This window comes from Panthera tigris, chromosome B4 (genome assembly GCF_018350195.1).
Source record: "Panthera tigris isolate Pti1 chromosome B4, P.tigris_Pti1_mat1.1, whole genome shotgun sequence".
NCBI classification, from domain to species: Eukaryota; Metazoa; Chordata; class Mammalia; order Carnivora; family Felidae; genus Panthera; species Panthera tigris.
In genome coordinates, this window is record NC_056666.1 from 89,493,819 (window position 1) to 89,509,323 (window position 15,505).

The 15,505-nt window shown below is 42.6% G+C and overlaps 1 protein-coding gene across 1 annotated transcript in view; it reads right to left on the reverse strand.

Annotated features, from left to right (window-relative positions):
* The window catches only part of WIF1 (WNT inhibitory factor 1), a 68,996-nt gene extending 54,063 nt beyond the window's left edge, over positions 1-14,933 (reverse strand). The window contains exons 1-2 of the mRNA XM_007082216.3: positions 14,210-14,933; positions 13,582-13,721 (exon numbers count right to left, since the gene is read on the reverse strand). Of these exons, the coding sequence (XP_007082278.1) occupies positions 13,582-13,721; positions 14,210-14,357 (288 nt within the window). The 5' untranslated portion in view covers positions 14,358-14,933. The remainder of the gene's footprint in view (positions 1-13,581; positions 13,722-14,209) is intronic.
* Positions 14,934-15,505: the final 572 nt, after the last annotated feature.

Consider the following 15,505-nt stretch of genomic DNA (forward strand, 5'->3'; position numbering starts at 1 on the left):
CTCTGAGACTGTAAGACCTATGGAGAATACAGCCCTCTATGGCCCCTTGAGTCTTTATCGCTTAGGGAGCATAGAGAGGCTGCATCTAGACCTGACAAGCAGGTCTCACCAGGACCATAATGTAGCAGCAGAGGTCAGGACATCTCCCTCCAGGATGGCATGTGTAGAGTCCTTCTAAGAATTCACAGAACTAGCTGGTCTTTGCTAGGAAAGAAGTAGGAGTAAATGAACCAGAGACCCTCCATTAGCAGTGGAGAGGATAAGGCAACAAACTTCAGGGTATAAATGCCCAGTGTAAGTCCACAGACTGGTAGAGTCTTGGGAGATTCAAGTTACAGTGGGAAGGCAGGTTGTAGCCCATTATGAAGAAACCTTCCTATGATTAACACAATTAAAATAATTCAGTAACATCTGCCTTAATAAGTTCCCTGCCACTGCACATGTTCAACTAGAAGTTAAGAAACCACAACTCATGGATGCTTCAGATAATGGTTAGGCTTGATAGGGTGAATGAACTCTGGGATATCTTCCAACTCTGCTATTCTGTTGACACCTAAAGTTACAGCCAGAGAAGGCAAAACAAAAACAAAACAAAACACTGGATGAATATGGAGAGATAACTTAAAACTTGACTCCTGCTTGAGATTGAGCAATTGTTTAAAAGGAAGAAACAGAAAATCAGGGTACAATGAAATCATTCACATTTGTACTTATTTAGGATGAATTTTCAAATTTATGATGAGTCTTGATGTTTTCAGTGACATGGAATTTGAGATAGTTTATTTTCTAACTTACTGAATATATTAATGGCCTATTGAAATGAGTTATGTAAGATCACAGTACCCTACAAATTGGGCTCTGTTAGAGAGCACCCCCACAGACTTAAAAAATGCTGAAATGGAAAATTCCGCAAAGAAGTAACTTTTACATTGCCACCTGCTGGCTACTGCTGTAAGTGACAGCGATATAAATACAATTTCAACGTCTTACCAAGTTCCAGCTGGAAACAGGAATATTGATCGAATTAACAAATGACAGGAGTCAAATGGCTTCACTATAAGTACTCAAAAGGCAAACATCAGAGTAATTTTACAAGTTTATTAGGGTTCCATCAGGGCATTGCCTTAAATAGGAGATACATCTACGTGGACTTGACTTCAGATGTGAATCCCACCGCCTCTCCCCCTGCCCCCCGCCCACCCAGTGGTGCATCCATGACTAATACTGAAATAGCCCTTGTAAACCAGGCATCCTAACAAGCTCTATAGTATAGGTTTATTCAGGCATATCTCCAGCTCCCACAGACTGTTTTTCCCAAGAGTATTTCTAGACGCTTGATTCTGGAGAGATGATTTTCTCTGTCACCTAGTGGTATAGTGACATTTGTTGTATTCTTTTCCAAAACAACAACAACAACAACAACAATAATAATAGCAAGTAGAAAGCCGAATATATTAGGCCATACTGTCTCAAGTACATAAAAACCATGAAGTTAAGCAGAGTTGTTCCAAGTGTGCATATATTAGTTTCACAGGGTTCAGGTTATGCCCTGAAGAGCACCAGGAACTCTATGTAGATTAATTCACTCCTCTCCCAAAAGAGTTATGCTCCCTCCTCAGTATTTTCACAGCACTTTGTTCATTTTGCAATTACAATACATTTACTATTGCATTGTTGTTTTGTTCATATCTGTTGTCATACTAGACTGAGGGCAAGCTTCATATACAATTTATATTTGTGTTTTTAGCATTCGGCACAAGCTTTGGCATTTTGTAGGACCCCAAATATCTGTTGAGTTGAGGTCAAAACCAGGAAGGAAGAGAGTTAGGTAGAGAAGAAAAACTCTAAATCTCCAAAATCAGTCTTTCGATTCTACATCTCATATCTTTGCCCTAGACTCCAGTTTTCAAATTCATACCAGACTCTGCCATCTGAATGTTCAGCAGAAAATTCGTGTTTGGGAAGTTCCAAACGGTTTGTACCTCAAACCGTTCTGCGCTTACTCCTGTAATTAATTTCTCAGTTAAGACATAACCATCCGACCATCTGTCCAGCCAGCTTAGAGTCATCCTCCAGTCCCCTGTTACCATAGCACCTACATGTCAATTATCCTGAGAGATATCTCTGGGATCTGCTTCTTCCTCTCTCTCCCTACCCCCTGCCTTACTTCATACTCGTGTCACCTTGTAATGTCTTTTAAAACTTCCTAATTGTTTCCTCGTCCTCAGCCAGGCACCCCAGTATCCACCCTCCATCTGGCACCCCATTATCTACCCTCCCTCTGCCACCAAAGTTACCTTGCACGCAGGCACGATGTTACCATATCTGTTACCATGCTCCCTATTTTCTGTAACACAGGTCAACTCTGCCATACAGAACTCATCATCGTCTCAAACTTTTTGGGACTAACAGTCCTACTCCAACCACACCAGTGATTCTCAATCCCGCGTACCTTCCTATGCATCATTCAACATACCCAGAACATCCATCCCAGCCCCACCTGCCTTGGTCATGCTCTGCCTACTGAACGTTTCGTGACCCAGTTTAGATGTTATCTTTCCTGTGATATCTTCTTCAGCATACAAGTAATTGTAAATTTACCTGACCAGTGGCAAAACCCTCTGGCTTTATGCTCTCATAGGAATTCTCTTAGGGCATGTAACGGGAGCCACCTGGCCCATATGAAGGCTGTATGCAAATTAGGTAGAGGCACAGAGGCAGCTCTGTGGCATGCTGTCAGATTTGACAGGTGAAATGTCGAAAAGCTGGATTTCAGCTTGGTCAGGCTGAACTCGCTGCTTTGGTCAGTTCCCCTTATGCGATGAAAAAGCCCATCCAACCACACATGTTGGCCCTGAGAGCTCACCACAATTATTATTGCCTTGTTGACGCCACGGTCTTCACCCCCAGCTGGTGAATTCCTAGAAGGCAGTTGGATCAATTAAAATTTGCATTCTCAGAACCTAGGACATAGTAAGCATTGATAAATTGTTCTTTGAATTGGTATTTTTTTGGATGCGAAGACATCCATAATGACTTCTCTCAAGTGTATAAACATGTACATAGGTATTCTTAGCCGCGTAGTCTCAGGTAAGTAATTTGACTTCCTCACACCCCAGTTTCCTCATTTATACACTGGGGACAATACTAGTGCCTACCTCTGGCTTTCTGTGAGGAGGACCTGATGACAGAGTATCTGCAAAGCTCCCAGCAAGTATATGCTATGCAAGTATTGGGTATCATCATCAACATACGATAAATAAAGGAGTATACTGAGATGAACCTCTTTAAATTTCACAACAAATAGGACAATTTTGGAGGAAGAATCTTTCTGTCTTGATTTTTAAAAATAGAGAAAGATATTGCAATTTGAATACAGATATTACCGTTAATGTTAAAATGATTGATGATGTTTTCTTAAGAGATAGAATCATAATAGTTTAGAATTTGGAAGGCATTTTATTTTTTTTTTATTTTTTTTAATGTTTATTTAGTTTTGCAAGAGAGACAGAGTGAAAGTGGAGTAGGGACCGAGAGAGAGGGAGACACAGGATCCAAAGCAGGCTCCAGGCTCTGAGCTGTCAGCACAGAGCCCGATGTGGGGCTCGAACCCACGAACCGTGAGATCATGACCTGAGCCGAAGTCAGACGCTTAACTGACTGAGCCACCCAGGTGCCCCATTTTAGAGTTAATCTAAACTGCTTTTCTTACAGATAAAATAATTGAGTTAAGTGACCTTTCCATGGGTTCTACTGTTTCTGCCTCTGGCCTTTCCCAAATGTCCAGCCTCATCTAAACACACACACACCCTGCCTCCCAGCTCTTGGCCCCAATATTTTCCCTTGCATACATCCGGCCCCTGTCCGAGGCACCGTTACCTTTTCCCAGAACGCACTCTCCCAGATCCTTTGCCTCTACCTGTGACAGTCCTTCTCCCTACACCTGACTCCAGTCTCAGCTCATTAAACAGATTCAATTCCCAGTTCAATTACTCCCTCTTCTCTGGCGAAACTTGGCCCTCCTTCCTCAGCCAGAGTTACTTGTTACCTCCTCTATGTTCCCATTCTGTGTTCATACCTCTATTTAGCACTTATCAGAGCAAGGGCTCTGGATCCCAACTGCCCAGGTTTGAATTCCAGCTCTGCCACTTGCTACCCATGTTTCTTTTGCTCCTCTCTGTCTTAGCTGCCTTATGTATCAATTCAGAATAATAATGGGATCTGCATCATGTATTAATTCATTCAACAAATAGTTTGTTGACTGCTTATTGCGTGTCAGGAGGTGTTTCAGGACCTGGAGTTGTTACATGGTGAACAGGACAAAGTCCTTGTTCTCATGAGCTTACATTGAATGGGAGGGTTGAACAATTAAAATAAAATATAATCAAGTATAATCATTATTCTTGGGGCCATAAAAATATATATAGCAGAGAAGTAGACTCAAGAGTGATGAGGGTGGTGGTTGATGTTTTACAGAGGGGAGTCAGGGAAAGCCTGTTAGAGGAGGTGACATTTGATTGGACGTGGGGGAAATGGGGGAGCAAACCACATAGAAATCTAGTGGGAGTAAATTCTAAGCAGCGCAAATGTCATGTGCAAAGGCCCTGGGACAGGAAGGATGAGCTTGGGGGCAGGAAGGCTAACAGGGCTACTGCCAAGTTAATGAAGCAGACAGTGGAGGAAATGAGAGGCTCTTTATTCCTAGCACGAAGACTTTTGTATTTTTATCTCCTAAATGTTTCCCCAATCCATTTTTCCCTTCTTTTCATCTCCGATCTTATATTGTATTATTCCTGATTTCTCTCCTTGCAGTCTATTCCCCTCAAAGCTATCTTCCATCCCACTAACACAATATCTAAATATGTAACTCTGACCCTACAGTCCTCTGCTGTATTTCATGGAATAACTCAACATCATCTATAGAGTAAACACAAGATGCGTTAACTTGCGGGACAAAGTCCTCTAGGACCAACTCTCTACTTCCTACTTGCACATACACTCCAGCCACACCAACATACTGGTTCCCAGATAATGTCGTTCTGGTCTCTATACGTCGCCTCGTGCTGTTTCCTCTCCTAAAAACCATCCCCTCTTCCACATTTTTGCTTGGCTAGCTCAACTGTCAGGCTCAGCTCAGCGCTGGAGTTCCTTCTCCATGCTCTCATTATAACCTGAGAATGCCCTAGTCCCGATACAATACCGCTTCCCAGCAGTTATTTGGATGATCGATTGGTATATATCCACCTCTCCAGTTAGCTTCTAATTTTCTCAAGGGCAGAAAATTGGTTCTTAGTCACGTGTTGCCTCCCTGGGGCACGATCTGGGTTCTGGCCAAGAGCAGCTAAGCAAGAACTGTGTTCATCTCCTTTCTCATATTGCCAGCTAAGGAGTCAATCCTGCATCTGTCCCCTGTTTCAGGCCCACACAATACATAGCTGCTCTGTGACACTGTGGTCGGGTGAATGGGTTTCAAATGATGCCTGACAATTTTCAGGATTCTTTAATCACATTCATCTAGAAAAGTCAAAAAGAAGACAAAATCCATAAGTCTATCTGAGGGAAACAGAGAACAGAAATTGTCCTAGGATTTTAGAATTTTAACTCATAAGTTTGTTTGTTGTTTTGGAGAAACAGAGAGAGAGAGAGAGAGAGAGAGAGCGAGCGCATGCACGCGTGAACAGGGGAGGGGCAGAGAGAATCTTAAGCAGGCTCCGCACTCAGTATGGGGCTCAGTCTCAGGACCATGAGATCGTGACCTGAGCCAAAATCAAGAGAGATGCTTCACTGACTGAGCCACCCAGGTGCCTCTTAGCCAGTAAGTTTTAAAAGAACATCTAATACTTGAAGAAGCAGGCTTATTTTAAGTAACTCAATGTCCAATGTCCACTTCTCATCATTTAAACAGAAGCAGTACCTGCCAAGTGTAATTTCTTTACCTTTATTGTACTTCTCTTGATACTTAAAAAGGTATGGGAGTTGGGCATAGGTGCTCAATCAATCCTTTCACAAATTAGCACACTCTTTTCCTTATTTAAGCTTCCTTTTACATTAAGTTCAAAGTTCCATTAGAAAACTAAATTGATTTTTTAAAACGTTCTACGCACTCACAAAGCGCGGTTTTTTAATAGCTCTATGCCCTACTGCCAAAAAAAAAAAAAAAAAAAAAAAACAAGGAAAAAACAAACAAAACTAACCTGGAGCAGAGACTAACCATCACAAAGTTTTCCAAAAGTTTAGTAAGAAAGAAGAGCTAAATGATGATTTTGCAAAAGCCACTGTCCACCCAAGACATAAATCAAACACGTACTTGATATATCCCTGGGACAAACCTGCAAAATGTTGAGTCCATTCTTTTCATAGTAGAGAGAAGAGAGAAATATCCCTGAATTGTTTCTACATTCTCTTCTCCCCCAGAACCATCTCCATTATTTGACCTTGACATCCCCTTCACTGGGGCATCATCCCCACAACCTCTCAGATGTGTACGAGGCCACTCATGATCACCTACCACTTGCCTTCCCCTTTAAGACCTCCGTGCACTTAACGCCCTTGAGCTCTCCGCTTGGAAGGTATTTTCCTACCATGCAGGTCTGATGGATGCTTTCTGCATCCTTCAGGAATTAATTCAGACACACCTGCTCAGTGAGCTCAGGGAAGAGCTCCCGCCTCTCTTCCTCCAGGCAGGGAAAAGAGTGGCCTTCTCGGTGCTCTCCAGCAATCCTAGACTTTCTAACCTTATTCGGATGAGTATGCTGAACGTTTCCCAGGCTATAAGCTCCCTGAGGGCAGGGACCATGTTTATTCCTCTCTGTGTGCTCTATGTTTGTTGTCTGTGTTTGGTGATCGACTGAGTGCTTGAGGCAGAGAAATGCTGCAGGGGAGAACACTCCCCATCCCCTAAACGTTCACAGCAGTGTAACCAAGTTACTCCCTGGTTGGCAAATGGGGCAAGTTGGCCAACTTTTTGCAGCAAAAGAATCCTAACCTGACAATGCCTCCTCCAGAGATCCAGCTACAGGATGAAGAACACTGTCACCAAACTCTTAATCCCCGAACTTTTCCTCTCACGACACGTCAGGGACATTTAAGTTAAATGAGTTTAATCCAACACAAAATGCTTTATTGAGTACCATTCCTTTCCGCTTCACCACAACAATTTAAAAGATTTTTATTTGTGCAAGCATTTTAAAGTCAGGAATAAATGCAGAGGATAGCAGTGAAGGGTTTGTTTACATGCCTTTATACCACCATGTAAGCAAGACGTAGCAGAGTTTACATTTGTGCCATGTAAATCGCTGTAGAACCAGATGGGGCTTACAAGGTACCTTGTAACTCATCTCCTCTAAGCAATAAAGCTTTTTTTTTTTTTTTTTCTGGCAAAAGTTTGAGAAACTTACTGCTGTTTTCTATCAGCAGATACAACAGATGGCTGGCACATGCCTGCTTTGCTAAATGAAATGGGCTCTCTGCAGAATTACTCTTTGATCCCTGGTGGCATGTCCACACCACCACAATGCAAAATGCCACAGCCTAGCAGAATCCAAACATGGAAAGTTTAAAGCTGGGTTTTTGATAGGAGTACCTTCTTCAAAAAACTCATGCCCACAGTCTGCAAACATATTCACATTCCCACTTTGAAACCAGGGACCAGGGGTCAAAAAACGAGGCATTTCCTCCATTTGATGACATAAAACCACTGAAAAGGTATGATGGCAAACCCCAGGAGTATGAAAGTATGCAGCCACTTGGGTTGCAACTACCAAAACAATCATACCTCCATTAGGAAAAAATGTGGACAGTACACATGAAGGGACTCAAATAATAATAATAAGTGTTACCATAACTTATGGAATTGGAAGGAGGTGGGTAAGGGTACTTGGTAGTTCCTCTGACGAGGGAGAGGTAGTGCTTGAATTAAAACTCACTCTCTATTGCTTTTCTTTCATTTTTGTCAAGAGGAGAAAAGAAGGAAAAAACCCATTTTCAGACAGGTCTCCTTTCCTCGAGCAGTCCAACGGGAAATTTGAGACTGCAAACTGCAGCCAGTTTAATGGGACCAGTGCGACGTCGTTATCAAACGCTGTAATGCGAAAACAAGTTATCCGGAGCTTTAGGGACATTTTCATGACATAATTGGATTATCTGGTTCATATTACAGAAACACATCAGTGGAATGATTCCACTTAAAAAAAAAATAGCAAAAATCTGAGTCAGTTTCTAGGCAAATGATCTCTTTTTGAGTTTTCTTTTCTTTTCTTTTTCCAACGGTACCTTCCTCATTTTAAAGCTGAATTTGGGTGCTACTGAGTGAAGTCATTCAAAGACACCACCACCCAGGCCAAGTTCTTAGCTTTCTTCATACTTGATTTTGTATTATTATTGTTATTATTTAGGGCAGTTGGAGTTAATTCAGGGCGTTTTTTAATTGATAGGGAAACGAGGAAGGATTATGAATACATTTATGTTCCTTACATAATGGGAAACCATCGTACTCGATACGCTACATTTTCAGCCTATGTAGTATTTTCTGTTTTGTAGGGTGATACATAAAACAAAGGAGCACATTTCTGCAGTTTAACCCAATGGTCAATGCGTTCACAACATACATGTGGCCACCCACTCCCCAGCACAGCAGACAAAATTCTCCCCTTTCTTTCCTGTATCCACCACGATGCTTTTAAGTTTTGGTTTTAAACATCTTGAAACTGACGGAAATGAAGCTCTGTCACTGACTTCTGGTGGTCACAAGGATTGTGACCGTTACACATAATAACAAGCTTACTTTAAGATCTGGACCTGTTGGTACAGATGGTTAGGGCTTGCTTGGTAATGCACGTGGTGGGTTGGAAGTTAATACTGGCTGGTTATCTTCACCCAGAGAATTTCTATTCCATACACACCAATTTCACCCCAACCCTTGCCAACCATCTCAGAAATCCAGGCATTTGGTCACAAGGAGGTTGGAAAACTAGTACAGATATGGCTCAGCATAAATCTATCACCGCTGCAAAAAAAAAAAAAAAAAAAGCCAACATAAAAAGAGATGGCCTATTAACTGCATACTAGACTCGTAGTACCTTAGCATCTATGTGCAGGTGATAGAATATATTACAGTTGTTAAGTTCAAGTCTATATGATCTTTATAAATAAAGATCTATTTATAAGATCTATATAAACAAAAAATTATGGCCTTGAACCAACTTGGTTCATATGGAAATCAGCAGTGGTGTCCTAATACTGGAATTCAGATTTGTCCAACAAAACTTCTCATTAAGGTTTTATTTGAAAGCCATTAGTTTCAGAAAGAGTTATTTTCCAAATAAAATGTTTAATTAGTGCATCGTTTAGAAAACCAAAATGGCCACTCAGGGTCCCTACCTGTCCCAAATATGGAGAAAAATTAGAATAAGGAATGCCTCATTGAAAAATATCAACTATTAAAAGTTATATACAGCAATAAAGAGTGTTTTCCCTTGATTACTAAAAATCCTTTAAGCCTAAACCTCTTTAATAGAAATTCTTCTCTGATCTAAAGGCCTTGAGAAGGGCATGTGAGTAAATGAGTATTTTAAATGGGAGATAAAGTAGAGACAGGGTTTTCAATGGAAAATGAAGATTTCAGTGAGAGAAAGAGGTCAGGCCATCTGATTTCAGATAGGAAAGCCTTCGTAGGCAGACTTTTAGGGATCTTGAAAGAAACTGGTGAGAATCAGAGAGAAGCATTAGTGAATTCTTTGGGCTCCATAGCTATAGTCAGCCACAAAAACCACCTGTTTTATCATTTTGTTGAGTGATGTGTGGTGTAAAAATGATACTGTATTGGGGCGCCTGGGTGGCTCAGTTGGTTAAGCGTCTGACTTTGGCTCAGGTCATGATCTCATGGTTCATGAATTTGAGCCCCACATCGGGCTCTCTGCTGTCAGTGCAAAGCCTGCTTTGAATCCTCTGCCTCCCCCTCTCTCTGCCCCTCCCTCGCTTGTGCTCTCTCTCCTTCTCAAAAATAAATTTAAAAAAACATTTAAAAAATGATACTGGATAATAAATATAAGTAAACTAATGTAGAATGTCATACACGCATAAACTCTAAAGTATAACTTTTTGTACGTATTAAATGTAAAATAGTTTTTTGAAATTACAAATCAATACACATTCATTGTGGAAAAACAAAAATGTAAAATACGCGGATGTGACTAATGTTAATACCCAGGAGAATCAGATGTTAGTTCCTATGTCTGCCTACATATTTTATAATGGAATCAAACAGAATATACTGTTATACACTGCTGACTTAATCTGTCATGAATATCTTTCTTCTGTGGCATTGGTTAGATCTCTAGAATATTCTTATTAATGCTTCTTTGCATTCTCCTGCCACTCTCACTGGGCCTCTACATTCTACCCATGTTGACTTTTTTATTTAAAAAAAAAAATTTTTTTTTTAACGTTTATTTATTTTTGAGACAGAGAGAGACAGAGCATGAATGGGGGAGGGTCACAGAGAGAGGGAGACACAGAATCTGAAACAGGCGCCAGGCTCTGAGCAGTCAGCACAGAGCCCGACGCAGGGCTCGAACTCACATACCGCGAGATCGTGACCTGAGCCGAAGTCGGACGCTTAACCGACTGAGCCACCCAGGCGCCCCATCTACCCACGTTGACTTTTATAAATAGTGTAATGAGGAAAAGTCTTGCACCTACATTTTTATTAATATCCTTAAGACATCATTTCCTTAGGATGAATCTCTGGAAGGAAAATTTCCAGTCAAAGGATCCGTATCACGCTTTTTGCTCTCAGAATCAAATTGCTCTACCAAAAGGCTCAAGGAGCATCAGCCACATACAAGCGTGCCCAATTCTCCACATACTTAAAACACTCTTAAAAACCTGAGCAACTTGATGTGGGGAAATGAACCTCACTGTAATTTTTTTATTTGCATCTGTTTGAAGTAGAACATAAAAGTTATTTCAAATGATCGAAATCCCTAAATGCTTGATATTATTTGGATGAAATAACTAGATAATGGAGTGAGCTTTTCATTTTCCATGTCGATGTTTTGATGTGGTTTGGCTTTAGCCAGAGATGCCTTTCAAAAGACTTAATTGCTATTGAAGTGATTATTTTTCTCATCTTCAAAATGTCCATGCATTTCAAAAATGATGCTGCTGGAGTCACATAACGTTGTTGAGTAAAATAAGTAACATTTAAGTAATATTTTTAAATGTCCCGCTCTTTGGCATTGCGTAGATCACACGCTTCTCACCTAGCCTCCCGCTAAATAAGAGAGACTCCAGAGTACCTGGCCAGAGCAGAAAGCATAAAGAGCAAGGTAACTGAGGGGCTAACATTGTCCGGTGTAATGAGATATTTATTTTTGGGACAGAGAGAGAGACAGAGCATGAACGGGGGAGGGGCAGAGAGAGAGGGAGACACAGAATCGGAAACAGGCTCCAGGCTCCGAGCCATCAGCCCAGAGCCTGACGCGGGGCTCGAACTCACGGACCGCGAGATCGTGACCTGGCTGAAGTCGGACGCTTAACCGACTGCGCCACCCAGGCGCCCCCAGTCTGGTGTAATGAGATAAGCCACATGGCTATTAACAACTAAACAGGGGAAAAAAAGATGCTAGAAGCCTTATTTCCATGCCAGTTCTGATGTCTTCTCTAATCCTTTACAAGAGATATTCTGGAGATTGATCTGTGATTCATTTTGTACTCGATAACATGCCAGTGTTTGCAAACCTGCACTAGCCATAAACCAACAGGGGAGATAGCATGGCATTTAAGCCTTTGCTTCAAATTCCATTCTTCAGAAGACAAACGCATATGAAAAATAAATAAGAACCGTTGATACCTTCTGCTTCTCTTATAGTTATCAAATGCTTTCAGCTAGGAAGGGGTGTAAGTTAAGCGACCTTCCAATGGTTCTTACAAATTCATGAAAGTATAGGTTAAAAAAGTGTCCTTTTTAAAACTACTGAATTAAGGGGCGCTTAGGTAGCTCAGTCAGTTAAGCGTCCAACTTCAGCTCAGGTCAGGATCTGATCTCACAGTTTGAGAGTTTGGAGCCCCCATCAGGCTCTCTGCTCTCAGCACAGAGCCTAATTTGAATACTCTGTTCCCCTCCATCTCTGCCCCTCCCTTCCTCACTCTCTCTCTCTCTCTCTCAAAGATAAGTAAACATTAAAAAACAAACAAACAAACACTGAATTAATGTTGATCTCATCTGACAAATGGTCAAACACAGATACACTCAGGTGAAAAGAAAAAAGATGATAAAAGGTCATTCATTAAATTATTACTGATTTCACAATATTCCATAATTAACTGTCTATAAAGTATCTATGAAGAGGGAATTCTGTAGGAAGAAAAGGGATAGTCTCTTTTGGAGCAATAGGCACCTCAGTGAACTTATCTGCTAAATGGGGGTGTGAGAATAGATGACCTTCCTGTTATGAACCCTGATGGATCCAAAACATCTATTTTTTTTACAATGATGGAAGTGTCGATGGGTCTAGATTTGGTTTATTTTAGGGGGAAAAATGAGAGAACAGACCTGAGGGAAAAATGACAATTAAAATGATCACACCCCAAATATAACAGATAATTAGAGACACACAAAGTGGTTTCTCAGTTCAAGACAATTACTTTTAATTAAGTGTCTTCTGGATCACATTCGTCACAAAAATGGCCACTTAAGTAATTTGGAGTTAAAAAAGGACCTGAGAATGTGATTTTAATTATAATTACAATGACTCTCATAGTGGACATATTTTACCGACTAATGAATAAAAGAATTTATTACTTACTCTTTGTCCTCTACAGTAAATTCTCCAACTGCACAAAAGAAATTAAATCCCTCTAACATTTATTCTCCCTTTCTTTCCAAAATTAGAGCTCATTTATGTAATATTGGAACTGTACAAAAGGTAACATACAAAGGATGGTAATGTGCTAAGAGAATGTCTGCTTCTTCATAAAAATATATTGCAGTTTTCTTTTTCCATATGAACGTATTTAAAATGCTACTTAAAAAAATCAATAGCCTGCAATATTTTACAAACATTCTTATATGACACTTTTTGAGGCTATGAAGTTGAACCAGAAATGTATCGCATTTGCATTGTTCCAGTGAGTAACATTCAACAATTTTTTTTTTCAAATGCACAATGTCAAAAATACTTAGAGTTTAAAATTTGCTATGAAGTATAAATAATGTCAAACATGATTAGTATATACTATGGGGAAAAGAGTCTCTTCTAGATATTAAGTTTAAATGTCACTGATCACAGGAAGAAGTGATGTTGGTATTTGTCTCTAGCAGCCTGAAGACACAGTCATACCAAAATAGCAAACTTAGGCACAATGCTTCCCCTTTTCTTCTGGGAATCTTTAATGTATGGGACATGTTTCAATAAACACGAGTTAGCTCTTTATTGGCGTTGGGAATCACATGAGAAATCACTCTTAAAAGTGGTAAAAAGGTACCAGCCTACACGCAACACCGTATTATTTCTACCTGCCATCGGGCAGTAGAAATATTAAAGGGTAATTTTCTCCACCCCTTCTGGTATCAGAACTTACCTGCCCTGCAGCTTGCCAGGTAAAATTCATGGAATGGATATTGACAGGAATGGCTGGCATTCTCTGTTGTGCTTTTCTGAAATCGTGTGTAAAAGGGGCCATTTTCCCCTCTGAAACAATCAAGATATCTTCTTCAAATCCTGGTTTAAAAAAACAAAAACAAAAACAAAACTATCAAACTAGGTGGACTTAAAAGAATCCAAACCAGAAACTGCATGCAAAAAGAGCATTAAAGAATTGGTATGGGTCATGCCTACACACCACGCACCTGTCTTGGTACCAACTAATTTTCCTCTGCACGGGGTAAGAACGGTGCTAAGAGACACAAGCTTTCAAGAAAGGGAGTGGACACGGAGTTACCGGGTGTTAACAAACGCTGGGTCCCCCGCAAAACTTAACGGTTGTGGAAACCTACAACTGCGCGATCAGAACACTAGATCTGCTTAGGTTTCTTGAGAGAAGGGCATACGCCTTCAGGTGGAAAAATAGCTTATTAAACGGTGGAGGGGAACAACCTTCCTTGCAAATTAAAGTTTTTAAAAGATCCTTAAATGCATGCATCTCTCCTTGAACAGAAGCGCTGGAGAGAGTAAAGGCAGGGGAAGGGAGTGGGCGCGCGGGGCCTTACCTATGAGCACTCTTGCCTGGTGAGCATCGATCCACAGGTACAGGCTTTCCTCCCGCGGCTGCCCGACCTCCGCCCGCAGTACCAGCAGGCACGGGAGGATGCTCCAGAGCCGGAGCGCGGCGGCGGGGAAGGCGCTTCTCCCGGCCATGCTACCCCAGATCTCCCTCGCCGTGGCTCTCGCCGCTGCACCCACCCAACCTGCGTCCGTGAAGTCCTCCCTCAGCCGGAGCTGTGCCCGCTTAGACGGCCAGGCGTGCAGCCGCCTCCTTCCCGTGCGAATGAGTCCGCGAGAGCCGGAGGAGGAGGGAGGGGAGAGCCGGCGCCTGCTGGGAGGCGCAGGGGGCGCAGGAGGGAGACGCGACGGCGGAGACGCGAGACTGGCAAAGCGGGAGATGCCAGCACGCACGGCGAGGCCAAGAGCCCGAGGGTTAAATACTGGCCGAGAGGAAGAGCGGGAAGGGAGGGCGCGAGTGAGGTGCGAGCGAGGAGTGGCGAGGTCCAGCCGCTCGCCACTGGGGGGCGCTGGGCGGCGCGGGACCCTCGGGAAAGCCTCGTCCCTGCCGCGGGGCGCGGGTGCGAGCGCGCGCAAAGGGAACGCGTGGTGTAGGCGGTTGAGTAGAGGGCCGCTCAGACCGGCCCCCGGGACGTCACTCGCCTCTGCCTCTCGCCTGGCTGGCCTGGCAGGAAACAAAGGGGAAGAACGGACATCGCGCGGCTTGATTAAGCTCTGAGGATGGTGATGATGACGATGACGACGATGACAACGACGACCCCCCATCCCTATGCCAGTGCTAAAGGAAAGCACATACTCCTCCACTTCTTCCTTTCCGCCACTATCGTTCCTCTCTGAGCCGCTCTACGCTGATACTCTATGCTGATACAGTGTAAAACCCGATCCACCGTCCAGTGGTGTCCTTGATTGCAGGCGCTCGGCTTGGCTCCTGGCGCAGGGCTTTCATTCCGCACTTGATTCACATCAAGGAGGGCGCTTTCACAGTTGGGGAGACTCTTCTCCTTGCTCACCCGGGAAGAGTTCCCTGGACGCTGGATGACACGTGCACCTGACCCCGTGAGGATAGGACTTCACAAAACCATGAAAATCTTAATGTTTGCTGGGGGTTTCCCCAAACTTGGAGGCGCGCGCGGTGGTACTGAAATCACAGGCGCTTGGGAGGAAGACCAAGCTCTGGCCTTGCCAATGGGAAGACTGGTTGGCTGGCGATGGGCTACAGCCTAACATACATACCCGACCTCCTCAGAAGGGATTTAACCTGCTCCCTGCCTAATCCCTCGGCT